This window comes from Dermacentor andersoni, chromosome 7, assembly GCF_023375885.2.
Source record: "Dermacentor andersoni chromosome 7, qqDerAnde1_hic_scaffold, whole genome shotgun sequence".
Taxonomy (NCBI): Eukaryota; Metazoa; Arthropoda; class Arachnida; order Ixodida; family Ixodidae; genus Dermacentor; species Dermacentor andersoni.
This window is the reverse complement of record NC_092820.1, coordinates 18,937,476-18,958,533: the sequence shown is the minus strand read 5'-3', so window position 1 is coordinate 18,958,533 and position 21,058 is coordinate 18,937,476. Positions and strand designations below refer to the sequence as shown.

Here is a 21,058-nt window from a genome sequence, read left to right as displayed (position 1 = left end):
TGACGTCACGTCACGTGGTTGCGCTAAAGGTCAATGGTGGCTGCCCGGCCGCGCCCAAAGGCTGAACTGAGTGATTGCAATATGCAACGCATTAAACTCTAGTGTAGGGGTATGAGCCACTATGATGGCTCATACCCCCAATGGTGGCTGCGCGGCCGCGCCCAAGGGCTGAACTGAGTGATTGCAATATGCAACGCATAATATTACCTTGGAATCGTTGGAAAAGTACATCTGCAGGAAAGGCGCAAGACAAAAGAGGAGCTTGCACGCTACAGATCAACCATGAAGAGACACTGCGATCTGCGACATAGCTCGACGATGCCTGTAATAGAGCCTGGAGTTACAGTTTTAGTCCGAAGAAGTTTAGATGCACCGAAGTCGAGGTTTTCTGGGCTTTACACAGTGGCAAAGACCATAAAGCAACAAGGAATTTTGAAATTTTGAAATTTGGGACCAGAAGAAAGAAACTGAACTAGCAAGAGTGGGAAATGTGATACCCTATCATCCCAGGAGGGATGAAAACAGAAGTCTGGGAGGATGTGATTTTCCGGTGACGAAGACTGAAGAGACTACAAAAGCAGGGGGAAGAAGACAAGGAGGTGGTCAAGATGGATCCCTGTAAATAAATGAGTGTATTTTAACTCGTACTTTATAACAATAAAGGATCATCATCCTCAACATGGCTCTCACTTTGTGTAGTTCTCAGAAAGAATGGGCGGTCTCGCACCAGTGAATGGTCCCACCAACAAACTGCACACGAAGCAGTCTAAAGCTTATCGCATAATATAAGCCGGGACATATGGCATTATGGTTTTGTATTTATGGAAAAATGAAGTTTTTTCGAGAACGGCGCTCAGGAAGCTGTAGAGCTCTTCAGATATTTATCTGTAGCGCTTCGACGTTATTTTAACACTGCCACATTTAGCTGTCCACCTGATGTTTGGAAACTCACCGTGTATAAGTCCACGTTTGTAAATCAAAATTTACATTTTAGGAGTCAATGTATACAATAATCTTAAGCTCTTTTACAATAATTTTACATATGGCAATAAAACATACGTCACGTTTATGACATCTAGATTTTGGGCTTAATAAAAGAATCAGTGCCTTGCAACTCACTAAAGGAAGATCAGCGAAGCTGTGTATGTGGACGCCTTAATGGTGAACTGCACCTCCGGTACGCGTCGGCCTGGCATGGCACAATCCTTGCGATCGGCCCACGTATAGGAAGTTTTGTGCCTACATTTGGACACAATTCTGGGAGAACTAGCCTTTAAGAGCTTCGCTGTAATTCGCTGTAAATTGGTTACGCCCTTGTATTTTTGAATTAATTAATGACGACGACGGGCACGGGAGCAGGCGCACGAGCCCGTTCGCGTGATAGCGCGGAGGGGCGCGAACGAGCCAGCTGTGGAAAAAGGCGACAACGCTGGAGGCAATCCTGATGATGATAAGTTGTCATAACACATGTACTATCGGCGTCAAATGAAACGCGAGCAGCGGAACGCGCGGCGATAAGCCCAATTGAAGCCGCCTGCCTGTAGTTATGAGGGAGAGGCACGCATTTCCGGTTCGCGATAGTTTGCTTCGATTTCCATTGGCGTTCGTTTTCTTGATTTGCCACTGGAGCGCCACATTCATACCTACCACCGATCGCAACTGCCGCAGCGCGGTTTCTCTGGCGAGAGAGGCGGTCGCCCGCGGGGGTGAAGCGAGCGCTGATAGCTCCCTTATAGCGCTTTGATTTTGCTCCTATCATTGCCGTGCTATCAACGCCTCGTTGCGGTGCGAACCAATAAAGGTCGACCGGTTCAAGAAAACAGGTCTTGCCATTTATGATCGCTCAAATGCGATACCGCCGGGAGCATATATACGTGAATGAAAACGTGCGCTGGAATCTGCACATTCTCCGTGCGAAGACAAGAAGGCTTTATTCACAGTAACTGCAGCACCACACTTACGAGACACATTCATGGAAGCCTTGCCGATATGTCGGTGAGGTGCATTAGATGATAAATCTGCAGCTGCCTCATGATGCACAAACAGGGAGCTTTAGAAGAGGGACACCGTATCGGTTAGGCGGATAGGAGAATAGAAAGGCTCTCGACGAACCATTACCCGAGAGGTGTAGTCGTCCTGCGCGCGCGCACTGGCAGTTTTAAATCACGTAACAAATAGGTTCCCTCTTCTAAAGCTATAATACTAAGTGAAATCACCTCCAGCGGCCACAACAGCTGCCATTCGTCGCGGAATGCTGCCGAAGAGCCGGGCCGCAAAGTCCGAAGTGCGTAGGCGCCCCCACTCTTCTTGCGCAGCGGCCCACAGAGTGTCCTGGGAGCTGCACTGGAGTGGCCGCCGCGGAAGTTCCTTCTTTATGGCACCCCACACATTTTCGCGGATGTTGATGTCTGCACCTTGAGAAGGCCACTCGAACACCATAACTCGAAGTGGTTCCAGCAGGCACGTTACTGATTTCGCCATGTGTATGGGGCTGCGGTCCTGCTGGAAGTAGTAGAGGCCGTCGGGGAATCGGCCGTCGAGTGCATAAGGCACCATGGTGCTCGCGATGAAGTCGCAGTAAGCTTCAGCATTGAATCTGCCTTCCAGACAAACCAGCGCTCCAAGGCCATCTTTAGACACTGTTCCCCACACACTCACGGAGCAGCGGCCGCTGCTTGCAACGCGTTGGAGATTCGAGGGCTCAAACCTGAATAAAGAAGAAAAAACGGAGAATTTATTTGATAGTGATATGGTTCATCACCAGACACGGAGAAAATACCTAGATAAGAACTCTGACAAAAGATATGCACATAGGTGCCTAATATCGATACAGCACACAAAAGCTTGAATATGCCGTATCTATCTGGGACTCCAGCAGTGAAAATTTTACTCGCTCGAATTAGTTCAATATACCTGTGTCCGTTTCATTCTTTGTAATTATAATCAATTCGCTAGCGTAACCTCAATAAAACAAAGTTACTGCAATTTGTACCACTCACCTCCCGTCGTAAATATTCTCGTCTCTGTTATTTCATGAAATTTTTTACAGCCCAATGTTCGTAATGACATTCTCATTCCCCGCTTGTTTATCTCTCTCTGCACTTGTCACGCACAAAAGGTTGGCATCGCTTTTTACGGTACGAGAAATGGCCTTCAGTCATTCATTCCGTGTACTTCACAGGACTGGAACCACCTTCCCGGATCGCTCACTTCCATTGTTGATCCTTATCTTTTTCGCAGTGCCTTAGCTAACATTGTGTACCTAGAAATGTAACAAACCTTGTAAACTATTTTAGCTAATATTCTATAACTAGGAGCGACTCATGCCTGTATTTGTCCTTTTTCTAGCCACTCCCTCTGTAATGCCTTTGGCCCTGAGCGTAATTCAGATAAATAAATAAATAAATAAATAAATAAATATGAATGAATGAATAAATAAATAAATAAATAAATAAATAAAAGGACTCTTTTCGTGTTGCAATATGAAATATTTTAGCCGCATCATTAAAGGAACCCGATATCGAATACGGCAGTGTCAACATGCGTATTTGGTAGGAAAGACAAAACTGGTGTTTTCGGCTCTCCGAATTCGCTGACGCTGGTCCCAATGAGTCGAGAACGTAGGCTCATCAGAGCACATCCCGCAGCACCAGTGCTCTGCAGGCCATGATGCATGGCTCTGTGCAAGCAGGTGTCTTGCGTTTCGATTAGCTGCTGAGACCAGCGGCTTCTGCGATGGTACGCGGCTTCGTAGATCAGCCTCGTGGAGACGGCGCCTAATGGTGGACGTTCTCGCAGTCAATTCGAAAGTATCCTTAATCTCGCGAGCAGTGATGTTGGGTGCATCTGCTGCAGCGGCCACAATATATAGGTCTTCATCGTTTCCTGTAGCCCGCTGCCTGTGCCCACGAGGCAAGTTTTCAAGCCGTCCCTCGTCGCGGTATAGGCCTGGCAAATTCTATTAATTGTAGACAGTGCACGACCTGTTTTCCCTGTAATCCCACGTAGTGGCACACCATGACTGCCAAGAGCAACGATTCGAGCTCTTTCTTCGGGGCTTACACTGGGCATTGTCAGTTTCAAATGACGCTTGACACGATCGGTACCAGTGTATTTGAGCTTTTCTGGTGGCTTTAAAGTCGTGCGCATTATCAGAAAAAACGAGCGATTAAAAACTTCACGTTGCACACCAACCGTTCCCGATCGGCCTTCTGCGCTGTTCGCATCGCAACCAGATGCTGATAACATGGCATCGGCGGAAGCAAAATCAAAGCGCTGTGCAAGGTGTAATCGGTGGTAAGTATGAATGTGGCGCTCCAGTGGCAAAGCAAGAAAACAAACGCCAAGGAAAATAGAACTATCGCGAAGCGAAAATTCGCGCCTCTCTCATAACCACAGGCAGGCGGCCTCAATTGGGCCTATGGCCACGCGTTCCGCTGTTGGAGTTTTATTTTACGACGATAGTAGATAAGCCTGGGAGAACTAGGCCTAACAGCTTCGTGGTAATATTTATTTTGGCCCCCTCTGGCCCAACCGGCTCTTCGATAGCGCGCATAAAGCGTTGCGAACTACAGACGTGGTGCCTGCTATGTATCATTAGATATCAGTTGGTATTGATAATACTTCTGATACCATTCTTCCAAGCGTACCCTTACGGTTTTTGTTGGTTTCAGGGTATCTCTGTAGTTTAAAATTTCGTTCGTCACTGGTTATTCGGAAGACTACGGGAATGAGCAGACGGCAAAGTAGGCCGTTCTTTTATGAGGCGCCGAGAGAAATAAAGTACTCCTACACGTTTCGTTTGTACTTTTTATATATTTACCAGAACTTTACTGTGTGCGGAAGCTAACCACTGGGCAAAAGATGTGAGGGCATGCAATTTGGGAACGCGAAAGCATTACTGTCCAATAGAACGCCACTGAGCGGTCCTTCTAGTTATCGACCCGTCGCCGGCAAGCGAGCGCGTTGAGATGCTTGGCGAATGCCTCCTAGATAGCGTAAGGTCGGTGCGCTCTGATCCTGACGTGATGCTACCTTGCTCGACTGCCGTAGAATCTAAAAGACGGTCCCGAGTAAGATGTGGTGGTGTTAATTTTACCATCACCGCTTTCGTCACGCTGGGCTTGGCAATGAAAATTTCTCTCCAAGTATTGTGGTGTTATAAAGTGCACAGTAGGTGCTGGTTTATCCCAGCGGGCAAGATACTGGGCCTCTCAGCGTGGGGTCGTAGGTTCGAAACTCACTGCCGCGAACGCTTTTCCTTTGAAATTGATTCCGTTCCTTTCATGCATTGCTTTTTTTTTCCAGCGATTCCAGAGGCGAAGTTAGAACGCAGGCGAGAGCTTGCGCGGACAACGAGCGCGCGAACAGCACAGGCTTGCGAGAGCGAGGGGGACGTGGGGCGGTGCTCTCTCAAGTCATGCAACAGCTGGCGCGCAGGGGTTCCTTGTCGCCCGCTCTGCTGCGTCGAGACGTGCACGTGACGTGGCGTCGCAGCCAGTGGGAATTTAGGCGCCATGCTGCAGGCGTCGCCTTTTTCGCCCAATGACCATTGGATGCTTTCGCATCAAAAATGATTTTCCGAAGCCACGTGCCATCATGAATTGCGTTGCTGTCAATGACGCATGTAGACTGGTCTCTGCTTGAGCAAAACGGGGCTCCCTCAGCACCAGTAAGAGGCTTTCAATTTCGATTGCAACTGGTTTCGCCGCACGCAGTACTTTGCAGCCACAATTCTAAGCTTAATTTGCGCTCTGCGCCGGTCTTCTTACAATGGCCAAATCTGGTGAAGGGCCCTTTAAATAAATTCAGGGAGTCACTGCCTAGGTAAAGTAAAATGCAAGCCTTTTACTTTACCTGCCAAGATATATTTCGAAAAGTATCCGCATTGGGTTTCTTTAGCACCTTCGTGTTACTTAGTACATGACAGTCGTTCCTTACGTAAAATTATAAGCCATAAAGCATCAGTAACACCAAAGATATTTAGTGTGAGACCCTCTCGAAAGATGTGGTGTCTATGTGCGACAGCACACCAGTGCGTGATATATTCGAGAAAATTCACATTTCTTCCCATCGGGTTCCCTTACAATCAACGAAACTGTAATAAGATTGTCTGACTAAACCCAGTCGTCATACCATGTAAATCATCATGAGAAAACGTTACAGGAAACAGAGAAATTAGAAGGCGCAAATTTATTCACATTTACAAGGATCTGGTGAGTTTAATGTTTGAACTATACCGCCACTTTCTGCTGAGAAGGACGCGGTATATTCCCTGAATACAAAGAAATACGGTAAAAAATAGCTATTGTGTAAAACCAGCCTTGGATGGTATAATATTATAACAAGTTTTCTCCTTGCCTTGCTGGCTTTCTACTTCCACATACACGTGGATTGCGTTCATAGACGAGTGCGCTTTCATGTGGTGAAATGTTCGCGGAGGCAAAAAGTATAAAACACATAAATGGTATTTCGTGCATTGATGCCAACACGCTGCCCTGTTGATTAACTCCTGGCACCTTGTGCAGAGAGCCGCCTGGTAGGGAATGTGTGCGATCTGATGGTTGCGGCGACCGCCACCACGGCAAATGTGCTTCAGTCGCACCTGCTGCAGCTCGCTTCCGAGCCGGAGGGTCTGCAGGCGCAGCTACAGCACGAGATCGACGCTGTGGTGGGCCGTGAGCGGCTGCCCACGTGGGAGGATCGCCTCTCCATGCCCCTCACCATGGCCGCTATATGGGAGATGTACCGCTGCAAGCCGCCGACCCCCATTGGTATTCCCAGAGAGTGAGTACGCAACACTGGAAACGCAAACGGAGCGCCAGTCTATCCAGAGCAACTTTCTGTTCTGCAGTAATATAGATTTTTTTTATCACTGCATCTGCCATTGTTCCCTCAACATTTACAAAATTCTAGCAGCTTTTCGTATTTTTTTTTGTTTCTGAGTAAATCCCTTTGAATAAACGTGTTACGTACACGTTTTAGTTAATTTATTCGAAATCGCCTTTCGTCCAGTAAATCTGGCAGCAAGAAAAGGTACGCTGACGGAAAACGCCTACAGAAGAATCACTTTTGTAGTGAAGAATCGGCACTCTCCCTATCCTCGGGAGAAATGTGGAAGTCTGTCAAAAGAAATTTTATTCTGCACTTTCTCACACCATGTTCGAGTTTCTTTCGCCCAATATTACGAAACAAGTACCCAGATTTAACTTGCGGATACACAAATTTAGAAAGGAGGAGCAAGAAAATATTACGACCGAAGTGAAGCGTGTTTACGTCTTGGTTTCTGTCCTACTATTTCCGCGCTGCTTACCCCTAGAAGTCAATACGGCGTAGCCTACCAAACAAATTTTCTTTACTTACAGGTCTGGTGAAATTCGCGGTAAAAGATCTTCTTTTATAAAAGGTATTCCTTTTTGATTCACAACTGTAGCTGAAAATGCCCGCCATAAGAAACCTGTAACCCATTTACTGTACCTAAAGGATAATGAACTGAAACTGAAAGTGAATCTGTTAAACTTGGCTGCAATGAAAAAGGCTGTTCATAAAATTGAGAAGACAAATAGTTTTGTCCTTAGGAAATATTTAGAGTACTACAGAGAGCTCAAGAGGGGCAGTATGAGTAGAAATAATAACGGGCTGGCTTGATGTCAATGAAGTGCATTTGTTGATGTCCCATGAAAAGGGGATAACATAGCAGCAAACAATCGAAATAAGCAGTTATGGGAGGATCTATAAAGTAAAGAAACATCGTCTAATTTTGTTAATTTCAGCAGAACTTGTCCGACGGAAATTTTATTGCACTAAATAGTTACTGTCCAAGAAACCGGCAATTTTGATCCTTACTCTCATGAGCCTAAACCGTCAATTAAATTTAGAAGTGCCGGTCAAGAGACGGCTTCAAGCGAAAAGTACCACAGTTGCTGCGCTTATTATTTTGTACCCTTGTGGCTTGCGAGCACAAGCGATTTGGTATTCAAGAAGGAAATTTTCGGATTCAATAGCCTCAAGTATTATCACAGCTTCACACTTTGACCTAATACTGCCTCCTCCAACCATTTCCAGGTGATTCCCATTAAGGGCATCATTATAATATACAAAATGCATTCATCAATGATAGATATACAATCCGAGAAAATTTGCGAAATTATGAAAATGTGCTACGCTAGCCCTTTACTCCCCTAAGAAAACTGCAGTTGAGACCCTTTGGTTCTACACTGAGTTCGATAAGTTCACAGAATTGTAGAGAACCAAGAATGACTTCGAACCAAGACGCATTTCTGCAATTGCTAGTGCGTACAGCGGGGCGTGGTGTGTCTCGCGGCGCTTGACGTTTCTGCGCAAGCGCGAGTAAAAGCTGGTGTGAGAGAGAAAATCTGGGGGCCTTTGCTCCTTGAATATGTGACTCTGCGTAGGTACAACGAAGGAAGTTTCTTAGCGCGTGTTGTATGCGTTTGTCCCCTAGGAATGCCGGCGTTGCGGAGTGCGGTCGAGCCCGATTTGGTGATCGCTGTGTCTGATCGCTGGTTCTGACCGTTGTTGCCTAACTCGCAGGTCGGTTTTTCGTCGCGACGAAGGATTACATCTTTTACAAGCACTGCCCCAGGAGGGCACATGTAACCGGGAAACGGATGCCTAAGGAGAACACCTGAGGTTATAATAAAGCAGGCGGCGCAGGATCTCCAGGGCGCTCCAGGGTAGCGGGGAAATCAAAGCTGGAAGCCTAAGCCGTGGAGGCCTAAGCATGCCAGAAGGTCTTCGCATAAAAAACTGGCTGTCCGCGATAGTGGGCAGCCGTTCTTACACACCACTGGCACGCGCAGGCCTCGGCGAGCCGCAACCCACGGACCAGTCCGGGTCCTAGCTTTCGTGTCCCCGTTGCCACTTTGATGTTCAGGAGGCGCCTCTAATAATGCGAAATAATGACATGTTGTTTCAGTTAGTAAAAACACGTTTGAATAAATATAATTAAGTCCAGCCGCCAACTTGCGACGCTAAGTTCAGCACTACCGCGCCCCACGACTTCTGCCGGCACGCCTAGGGACAAACACATGCGACACGCGCTAAGATACTCCTCCGTAGTACTATAGGCAGAGCTATATAGTCAAGGGGCAAGAATCCCCGCATTTCCTCTCTCGAAGCCGCTCTTACTCGCGCATGAGCGCAAGCGTCCGGCGTCTCCGGAAGTGTCACGCCCAGCTGTACTTACTAGCAATTGAAAGTTCGCAACCCGGACAGGTCATACACAATGCAGATGCCGAACTAGCAACTGTCCATTTTGGGCGAGTGGATGATGCCTTTACCTACCAACGTGTTAGCAAGATAAGCAAAGAGGGAAGACCGATATACAAGCTTTGCAACGCATTCGCATATCTTTTACAGCCCTCAAGCACCATCCACGGTATTAACAGGTTACCCTCACTGAACACAGCATACTTTTTAGAAGGAGAAACAAAGCTAATGAATTCAAGCTTTATATTTATACTGCACTGCGCACGGGATACGCGAGATTGGTCGGACGTCTGGCAGCAGTGAGCCAGATGTTTTGACCCGCCTTCTTGGTGTTGTGGAGAGGTTCGCGGCGAGCACATGTAGTGGCTGCGCGCAGAATCTCGTGTTTCGTTGTAGTAATTTAGCCGCTCGTGGTCATCGTGCTGCGAAATATGGCGCAACGGCAGCGCTCTCCAACTGCCGACCACGTAATGTGGAAAAACGATTTCGAAGTTGTGCGGCACCTCAATGAACATGCTTCAGCGGTCCTCCGCGCATCAGCGTCGTCTCGCCAGGAGACGAAATCGAACAACTTTGCGGTGGAGGCGTGCGCCTTACCATCGTCTGCCGCTTCAAATACCAATGATTCAAGGTACGTGAGCTCTTTTGCGTTACGACGCTGCATGACGTAAACGTCTGCAGCCGTAAGATAGTGCCAACTTCGCGTAGGCTTTCTTTTGCCTAGACGCTTCCAGAAGCAAGATAAAGTAACGGTCACCCCGTGGCTGTTTTGTTAAACGTCCCCATTCATTCGTAGATCTAGTGAACTAGGATCCTTGCTTTGGCCAGGTCATTAACACGGAGTTCTGTACGAAAAAATACCTCCGAAATTTAATGTAACCAAAAACATAGTTGGAATCAGTTGGCGCAGGACAGGTGTAATTGGAGATCGCATGGACAGGTCTTCGTCCTGCAGTGGACATAAAATAAGCTGATGATGATTATGATGCTGATGATGAATCCTTGCGTGCATGTATTTCCCTATTGTGTAGAAGAGGACTGATTAAAGAACGCATAGCGTTCGCCGGTGCTCGCTATGCACCGTGCTTTGTGTTGCGACACTAATGCACTCTACTCTTTCGCGGTGAGTGAAAACGTAATTTTACAAACTTGTAACAAAACATGACGAGTCGTACCAAACGTAATGCAATAGGGGCTAAGTAGTATCGTTGTCCTAACCATACCATTCACTTTGTACGCTCCGTACAGATGAGATTTTTTTTCTTTCTACCTAAAAGCTTCAAACGCTTCATTGAATTCATTGAATATGAATAACGTTCGAGTTTTGATATATTTATAGCAGTGTAAGGGTCCCAGACAACCTTAGCATATTCAACTATAGGTCTAATTAATGTGTTATAAGCTAGAAGTGTTGTTTCTTGAGTTGCGAAAGGTAAATTACGCCTCAGACACCAGAGTGACTTGTTGGCCTTGGCACACACATAATCTATATGTTGGTTCCAGCGAAGATCACTTGAGAAAATCATGCCAAGATACTTATGCTGATGAACTCTTATAAGTTCATGATTATTAATAAAATAAGAGTAGTTTAAGAAATTTAACTTTCTTGAGACTGTCATAACTACAGTTTTTAATGGATTTAGCACCATTTGCCATTCATCACACCATTTCTTTATGTTCTGTAAATTTGCTTGTAATTTAGCCTGGTCTCCTGCTGTATTAATTTTATTGTATATAATGCAGTCATCTGCAAAGAGCCTGATGGAAACGTCTATTTCATTAGGGAGGTCATTTATAAATAAGAGAAATAAAAGGGGGCCCAGAACACTGCCTTGGGGAACTCCCGATTTAACACATGAAATCTGAGACCTTGTACAACTAGTTTCGACATATTGCTCGCGAGAAAGAAAATAGGATGAGAACCATTGTGTTATAGCAGCATTATTGAATATAATATCAATTTTTCTTAGTAGTTTATGGTGAGACACTTTATCAAATACCTTCGCAATGTCCATGAAGATCATACCCGTTTGTCCCCGAGAGTTAATAGTTTCTGAAAGATCATGGGCTAATTCGATGAGCTGAGATGTTGTGGATAGGCCTTGGCGAAAGCCATGTTGGTGGATAGATAACAGGTTATATCCATTAATATAATTTAACAGATGTTTCGAGATGATATGTTCAAGCATCTTTGAACAGGTACTAGTAATTGATATAGGGCGATAGTTTGCTAAATTGTCAGCACCGCCGCTTTTGAGGACAGGAATCACTTTAGCTTGCTTCCACACCTTTGTTAAAAAACCGCTATGAAGTGAAGACCGGAAAATTAATGCAAGATATTTAGAATTCCATTCGGCGTATCGATAAAGAAACTCGTTAGGGATGCCATCGTTAGGGATGCAATTACCAAAAGGCCCTTCGCAGCAGCGGGCCAAACAATACGGACTTGAAAATACTACGGCATATCACTACTCCGCTGCCATCGGAAGCTATGGGCATCGTGTTTCTTTCTAGTATCATGGGCTATTTGTGAATTGTAATTGGTGTGAATTGTGTATTTGTGAATTAGTGGCTATTTGTGAATTTGTGGCCCTTCTTCTGACCGTGCGTGCCTTTCAGCAATTCAAGAATATATGCAGCGTCATGTCCATCAATCCAGGATTATTCTTGCGGGCGGCTTTACTCTTGCTAATATAGACAGGCCCACAATGCATCACACATCAGAAATCTCAGAAGTGCTAGTAGACTTAATGTTAAATTTTAACCTACATAAACTTGTCACTCGTCCTACTCGCGTTCAAGGCTCAACGAAAAATATCCTCGACCTCATATTTCTTATCAACCATTATTATTGATGGGATATCTGATCACAGTATACCTATGTGTACATTCCAGCTTGATCATTGTATTACTACCTTGTCTACAGTAAAACCTTCTTTTAACATTCATAAAGCAGCTGACGCCAGCCTACTAACTTATCGGTCGCATGAATTCGATTCCTTTTTGGAAAAAGCATCTCAGGAATCTACTGATGTAGATGCCTTGTGGCTACATTTCAAGAGCATTCTCCTGCACTGTATAACTAATTATATTCCAATACAAAAGTAAAAACAGCACCTTAAGAATCCGTGGATCACACGCGAAGTCATCCATGCTAAACGGCGCGCAAATCGGCTTCGTAAGGCAAACAAGAATACGCCAAAACCATCTACATACTTTGATGTTAAAATCTGCAGTTAGGCAATTCAGGAAAAAATTAAAAGATTCGAAACAATACTACTACAGCGTCACTCTTCTTAGCTTCCTAATTCCCAAAAATAACTCACGAAGATTCTGGAAACATCTGCGCAGTACCGAGCATGTAACAACCAAACTAACAGACGAAGGAACAAGTGCAACGGCAAATAAATATAGCGATTTCTTCAAGTCAGTATTCACGGAAGACAATGGTACACTTCCCCTTCTTCCACCATCGTACACCTTAGTGCTTGATCCCTTAATAATAACGGACACCGGAATCTACAATCTTCCCCTCAACATTGACCCTGAAAAAGCTCGTGGCCCTGACAAAATTCCTAACGAATTCCTAAAAAAATATGCTCAGTAGTGCAGTAGATATCTGGGACAGATTTTTCGTAAGTCACTAGCAACTACTAATCTACCACACGACTGGAAAAAGGCTAAAATAATACCGATTCACAAGAAAGGAGACAAAAATATTGTTGCCAATTTCAGACCCATATCTCTCTCTCACACACACACACACACACACACACACACACACACACACACACACACACACACACACACACACACACACACACACACATATATATATATATATATATATATGTATATATATATCATCAGCCTGGTTACGCCAATTGCAGGGCGAACGCCTCTCCCACACTTCTCGAACTACCCCGGTCATGTACTAATTGTAGCCATGTCGTCCCTGCAAACTTCGTAATCTCATCCGCCCCCTGCTACGCTTCCCTACCCTTGGAATCCAGTCCGTAACCCTTAATGACCATCGGTTATCTTCCCTCGTCATCGCATGTCCTGCCCATGCCCATTTTTTTTTCTTGATTTCAACTAAGATGTCATTAACTCGCGTTTGTTCCCTCACCCAATGTGCTCTTTTCTTAACGCTTAACGTTACACCCATCATAGCCCATCGTCCATCATAACGTCCTTTCCACAGCTCGTTGCGTCGTCCTCAATTTAGGTAGAACCCTTTTCGTAAGCCTCCATGTTTCTGCCCTGTGAGTACTGGTAAGACACAGCTATTATACACTTTTCTTTTGAGCGATAATGGCAACCTGCTGTTCATGATCTGAGAATGCCTGCCAAACGCACCCCAGCCCATTATTATTCTTCTGATTATTTCCGTCTTATGATCTCGATCCGCGGTCGCTGCCTGCCCTAAGAAGCTATATTCCCTTACCGATTCCAGTGCCTCGTTACCTATTGTGAATTGCTGTTCTCTTCCGGGACTGTTAAACATTACTTTAGTTTTGTGCAGATTAATTTTTAGACCCACTCTTCTGCTTTGCCTCTCCAGGTTAGTGAGCATGCATTGCAATTGGTCCCCTGAGTTACTAAGCAAGGCAATATCATCAGCGAATCGCAAGTTACTAAGGTATTCCCCATTAACTGTTATCCCCAATTCTTCCCAATCCAGGTCTCTGAATACCTCCTGTAAACACGCTGTGAATAGCATTGGAGAGATCGTATCTCCCTGCCTGACGCCTTTCTTTATTGGGATTTTCTTGCTTTCTTTATGGAGGACTATGGTGGCTGCGGATCCGCTATATATATCTTTCAGTATTTTTACATAGGGCTCGTCTACATCCTGATTCCGCAATGCCTTCACGACTGCTGAGGTTTCGACTGAATCAAACGCTTTCTCGTAATCAATGAAAGCTATATATAAAGGTTGGTTATATTCCGCACATTTTTCTATCACCTGATTGATAGTGTGAATATGGTCTATTGTTGAGTAGCCTTTACGGAATCCTGCCTGGTCCTTTGGTTGACGGAAGTCTAAGGTGTTCCTGATTCTATTTGCAATTACCTTAGTAAATACTTTGTAGGCAACGGACGGTAAACTGATGGGTCTATAATTTTTCAAGTCTTTGGCGTCCCCTGTTTTATGGATTAGGATTATGTTAGCGTTCTTCCAAGATTCCGGTACGCTCGAGGTCATGAGGCATTGCGTATACAGGGTGGCCAATTTCTCTAGAACAATCTGCCCACCCTCCTCCAAAAAATGTCGTGTTACCTGATCCTCCCCAGCTGCCTTCCCCCTTTGAATAGCTCCCAAGGCTTTCTTAACTTCTTGCGGCATTACCTGTGGGATTTCGAGTTTCTCTAGACTATTCTCTCTTCCATTATCATGGTGGGCACCACTGGTACTGTATAAATCTGCATAGAACTCCTCAGCCACTTGAACTATCTCATCCATATTAGTAATGATATTGCCGGCTTTGTCTCCTTAACGCATACATCTGATTCTCGCCCATTCCTACTTTCTGCTTCACTGCTTTTAGGCTTCCGCCGTTCCTGAGAGCATGTTCAATTTCATCCATATTGTACTTCTTTTGTCAGCTGTCTTACGCTTGTTGATTAACTTCGAAAGTTCTGCCAGTTCTATTCCAGCTGTAGGGTTAGAGGCTTTCATACATTGGCGTTTCTTGATCAGATCTTTCGTCTCCTGCGATAGCTTACTGTTATCCTGTATAACGAAGTTAGCACCTATTTCGATTGCACACTCCTTAATGATTGTCGTTATTAAGGATTATCGTTCATTGCTTCAACACTAAGGTCCTCTTCCTGAGTTAAAGTCGAATACCTGTTCTATAGCTTGATCTGGAATTCCTCTATTTTCCCTCTTACCGCTAACTCATTGATCGGCTACTTATGTACCAGTTTCTTCCGTTCCCTCCTCAGGTCTAGGCTAATTCGAGTTCTTAGCCTCCTATGGTCACTGCAGCGCACCTTGCCGAGCACGTCCACATCTTGTATTATACCAGGGTTAGCGCAGAGTATGAAGTCTATTTCATTTCTAGTGTCGCCGTTCGGGCTCCTCCACGTCCACTTTCGGCTATCCCGCTTCCGGAAGAAGGTATTCGTTATCCGCATATTATTCTGTTCCGGAAAGTCTACTAATAGCTCTCCCCTGATATTCCTAGTGCCTATGCCATATTACCCACTGACTTGTCTCCAGCCTGCTTCTTGCCTACCTTGGCATTGAAGTTGCCCATTAGTATAGTGTATTTTGTTTTCACTTTACCCATCGTTAATTCCACGTCTTCACAGAAACTTTCGACTTCCTGGTCATCATGACTGGATGGAGGGGCGCAGACCTGTACGACCTTAATTTTGTACGGCTTATTAGGTTACACAACAAGACCTGCCACCCTCTCGTTAATGCTATAGAATTCCTGCATGTCACCGGCTATATTCTTATGAATCAGGAATCCGACTCCTAGTTCTCGTCTCTCCGTTAAGCATCGGTGGCACAGGACGTGCCCGCTTTTTAGCACTGTATATGCTTCTATTAGTCCTCGTAACTTCACTGAGCCCTATTATATCCCATTTACTCCCCTCTAATTCTTCCAACAGCACTGCTAGACTCGCCTCACTAGATAACGTTCTTGCGTTAAACGTTGGTAGGTTCAGATTCCAATGGCGGCCTGTCCGGATCCAGGGATCCTTAGCACCCTCTGCTGCGTCCCAGGTCTGACCGCCGCCGTGGTCAGTTGCTTCGCAGCTGCTGGGGACTGAGGGCCGGGGTTTGATTGTTGTATTCATATAGGAGTTTGTGGCCAAGTACTGCACCAGGGTGGCCACTCCTGTTCTGGTGAGGGAGTGCGTTACCGGTTCTGGTCACTGGGATCAGGCAGCACTCCAGGCCATGTTTAAGCAATTTTGTATACACACACACACACACACACACACACACACACACACACACACACACACACACACACGCACACACACGCACACGCACACGCACACGCACACGCACACGCACGCACGCACGCACATGTATATATATATATTTGGTGGAGCTGCTGGGTTTCTCTTCGACATCCTGGAACTCCGCAGCCGAACGCTACCACCAGCTGTTGCAATGGATGAACCGGGACCGTCCCAGGCTGCTGCTGCCGTTCCCCCCACCATCGTCTGTTCTGGCGTCATCCGGCAGCGCGATCCGGCTATATTTAGCGGCACAGACGACCACGACGTAGAAGACTGGCTCGCCGAATATGACCGTGTAAGCGCCTATAATAAGTGGGACGACCGCGCCAAGCTCACAAATGTCATCTTTTACTTGACTGACGTGGCAAACCTATGGTTCCGCAATCATGAAGCCAATTTTACCACCTGGTCGGCTTTCACGGCAACTTTGGCAGAGGTCTTCAGCCGTAACTTTGCCTCTATCATCGCCCCCTTGACGCAGCTTCTCACCTGCAGTTCTGACCTATCAGCCTGGTCCCCAGCGTGCGACGACACATTCCAAGAACTACGACGCGTTCTCACCTCGCCTCCAGTACTGCGACACTTCGATCCCTCTGCTCCAACTGAGATCCATACGGACGCTAGTGATGTCGGGCTCGGCGCTGTTCTTGCACAACGCAAGGATGGCTTCGAAGAGTACGTCGTCGCGTATGCCAGCCGCACCCTTACCAAAGCCGAGGCGAACTACTCGGTTACTGAGAAGGAATGTCTGGCCATCATTTGGGCTATCGCCAAATTTCGTCCATATGTGTACGGGCGTCCATTTGACATCGTGACTGACCACCATGCCCTATGCTGGTTATCTTCACTAAATGATCCAACTGGTCGGCTTGCCCGTTGGGCATTGCGCCTACAAGAGTACGACATCCGCGTTGTTTATCGCTCAGGCCGAAAGCATTCAGACGCAGACGCTCTATTCCGGTCACCCCTGCCCTCTGGTCCTGTCCACTCGTCTATTTCTACCTGCGGTGCCTTCGCCCTCAACATTTCCGACATGCCATCAGAGCAGCGCAAAGACCGATGGATCTCTTCGCTTATTGACTTCCTGTCCAGCCAGTCGCCAGCACCGATCTCTCGGACGCTTCGTCGCCAAGCCACGCACTTCATCATTCGGGATAACCTGCTGTACCGCCGCAACTACAATTCCAGCAGCCGTAAGTGGCTGCTTGTTATACCCAGCACCTCCACCAAATGCAACGGGGGTGTTCGCCTAGAAGAAGGGTAACTAGATATAGGTTGTAGCGCTAGGCGTAAACAGGTTGGCGCTATATCGTAACGGGGAAGCAGGCACTTCTCGTCGTCTTCTCTTGCACCAGCACCATGCCCACTGCCCAGTACCTTCAGTGCAATATATATATATATATATATATATATATATATATATATATATATATATATATATATATATATATATATATATATATAGGGGTTTTCTTCAAAGTTCAGCACGCAGGACCCGACGTAGCATACGCAGGAAAGAGACGACGAACTTTTTGGAAGACTGCCTTTACTTAACGTTTTCGGCTGGTGGACCAGCCTTCGTCAGAGTATATATATATATATATATATATATATATATATATATATATATATATATGTATATATATATATATATATATATATATATACATATATATATATATATATATATATATATATATATTTAAAGACCAAAATGTCGCATTTTTGTACGCCAACTTACCGCACGCCGAGGGCAAATCTTCCAGAGTTTCCGCCTATGCTTGCTCCAACCTACTTAACCATGTAAAGAAGGATACAATTGAGACAATTCTGAATTTGGTACTTAAATATAATCACTTCGAGTTCGACACCAACCATTATCTGCTATTAAAGGAATCGCCATGGGAACGAAGATGGTGCCAAATTATGCAAAAACCTTGATGGCATCGTTAGAAATCCCTTTGCTCTCATACTGCACCCTAGTACCAATATTTTACAAGCGATTGCTGAATATTTTCTTTGTGCGGGCCGACAGGAACAATGTCACCTACACTTGAATTCCTATTTCAATTCCTTGCACCCGTCAATTTGCTTCACGCACAACTTCTTCCATGATGCTGTTCGCTTCCTCGACGTCACTCTGCCACTAAGTCACGGTCGCATTTCCGCGACCCTATACAAAGAACCTACAGATCATCAGCAATGTCTGCATATCCATAATAGCCATCCCAACCACTACAAAACAAGCGTCTCCTACTCCCAGGCTCACAGATTCTGAAGAATCCGTTCCAAATCTGAGACACCGCGATGAACTGAAATACACTCTTGTATGCTAAAAATGTCCTTCACAAGTAGTAGATAGTGCAATTGAGCGCACCCGCTGCTTAGATCGATGTTACATAATGGGAGGAAAGATAAGCCAGAGCAATACCCAGCCAGATCCCAACTTGGTAATCACATGCACCACTAGTGCTTCACGGGTCAACGTCATTCTCAACCACCATTTTAACCTAATGAGAGAGAGCATCAGACTCGCTCCTACCTTCCGCCGCCTCATGTATTGTAAAGGAGAAAGAAATTTAAGCGACCTTTTAATCCGGGCAAAGACATAGAAGCCCAACGCGTCCAGCGGTTGGGGACCGTGTGGAAAACCTAGCTGCAAAGTGTGTCGTCACATGACAACTGACATGGCTGAGGCATCGAAGTAATTTTGCATATAAAAATTAACGAATATATTGACGGTGCTACCTGTGACGTCGTGTACAAAATTCAATGCATGGTGTGTAAGCAGGAACATATCGGACAAACACAGACTCCTTTTCGCATGCGCCTCCAAAACCCCAACGCGCAAGTGAAAAATTTCCCGAATTTACTTTTCTCCAGGCACGTTCGGCTGCCAGATCATTCCTATGAACGCATGAGCTTCCTGATCTTGCAGTCTGGTTTCCAACACACCCGCACACGCGAGCAGAGGGAATTGTCTTTCACTCGCAAATTTAGAACGTATGCTAAAGGAATTGACGAGAGTCCGGGGCGGCTGGCGTTGCTCCGGGATATGCAGTGGGGTGCGCGAATACGTGTTCTCTGCACGAAAGCGTAGACGCTGGCCACCGCTTGCTGTTTCCTATACGTGTTCCTCTGAGGGTGAGCTGAACACTAATACATGCAGTTTCCTCTACCACTCCAGCAGTCATTCTGACTGACTTATTGCCCATCCGCACGAGCTGGTGTGGTGTCGATTGTGCGGTAAGCTTTCGAAAACTGCACCACACGGGGCTCCCAAACCCGGCTCCCTAAAACTATAAACCAAAAGAAGCACTCGCTTTGCGATTCCTGCGTAAATATTCTTTATATATATATATATATATATATATATATATATATATATATATATATATATATATATATTTCTTCTTTTTCGCAAGCTCAGCTGGACCACGGAGTCGCCGGAACGGGCCATGCCTTGTATATGTGTACTGTGACTATATGTTGCTTTCCAAAAGTTGCCGCTCTTCTGTCTTCCTCCTTGGCCCCTTGTCTATTGTGCCCCCCGCCGCCCGATTCAACTTGCCCTCTCTCCCGCTACAACGGCGACACGTGCACTGGTTGTGCCAAGCGACCATTTTCTCCTCCTTTGGGCCATGTCAACCGGAACCTAGCTACCACTACTCTCTCCCACTCAGCCCTTCTCTGACTTATGCATCCTTCGTTTTTTCCGTTTTTAATTTTGCTTATTTTAATTTTCTTCCTTTCTCTCTCTGGACTCCTTGTCTTACATACATGAGACTCCGCCTACCTCTTGCCGTGCATCGTTGCCAATAAGAAAACTAAATCCGCCAGACTGCTAAGAAAGAGCCAATCACTGTCACAACTGCTTCTTTCGGTTTGATGTATTCGAGAACGACCGCGCACACGCTTCGCTGTCTTCACTATCAGTGCCAAGGGCTGTTTCTTGTAAACCTTGATGTATATCGGCCCGCCAGTCGAAACCGCTAAAATTAGCTCCTTGTTCATTTTACCTAGTAGCACCGCTCAAGTTCTTCACGTTTGAAGAGTAGCCTGAAGAATTGCTCTTTACTCACCCCCCACACGCATATATATATATATATATATATATATATATATATATATATATGCATATACATATACATATATATTATTCGGTAAAGATTGCATATTGCCATTTTGTGTGGTTGATTTCGGGTGACGGGTCAAAATTCCACAATAATTTTAGATAGACGGCAGACACACACACACACACACACACACACACACACACACACATATATATATATATATATATATATATATATATATATATATATATATATATATATATATATATATATATATATATATAGTTATATATATATATATATATACCAGAACAAAGCAGTTCTGGGTCCGTTTAAATATTCTCAGTGAAGTAGACGCGCGTATGACGCGGTTTATTGACGTTTCGGCCGGGGTCCGGCCTTCATCAGAATACATTTCATGGTGTCAGTACAGTTAATATACATGTGCATATCGACCGAATGTAGATATGTTTTCATAAAGAACGATTAAAATGGGCGAACAAAATGCATCTGAATCGTTCAAAGGACAGCTGATACATTTAATAAACGCCTTGATCATGACCGCACTGAGCAATATAGATCTCTGATCAAAAGAATACTGCTACATCTCGTCAAGAGGACGAAGCTGCCTGACAATATGGTTCATTCTCTAATTCCACTAAGTCCTGTTGCTGGTCGTTTTTACCTTTTACCTAAAGTACATAAGATAAACAACCCAGGTCGTCCCATCATTTCTGGTATAGGTACAGTCACACAAAATTTGT

The 21,058-nt window shown here is 45.3% G+C and overlaps 1 protein-coding gene across 1 annotated transcript in view; it reads left to right on the top strand.

The window, feature by feature from the left end:
- Positions 1-21,058, top strand: part of LOC126535625 (cytochrome P450 2U1-like) — a 101,246-nt gene that overhangs the window by 62,907 nt on the left and 17,281 nt on the right. The window contains exon 3 of the mRNA XM_072289559.1: positions 6,528-6,786. Within this exon, the coding sequence (XP_072145660.1) occupies positions 6,528-6,786 (259 nt within the window). The remainder of the gene's footprint in view (positions 1-6,527; positions 6,787-21,058) is intronic.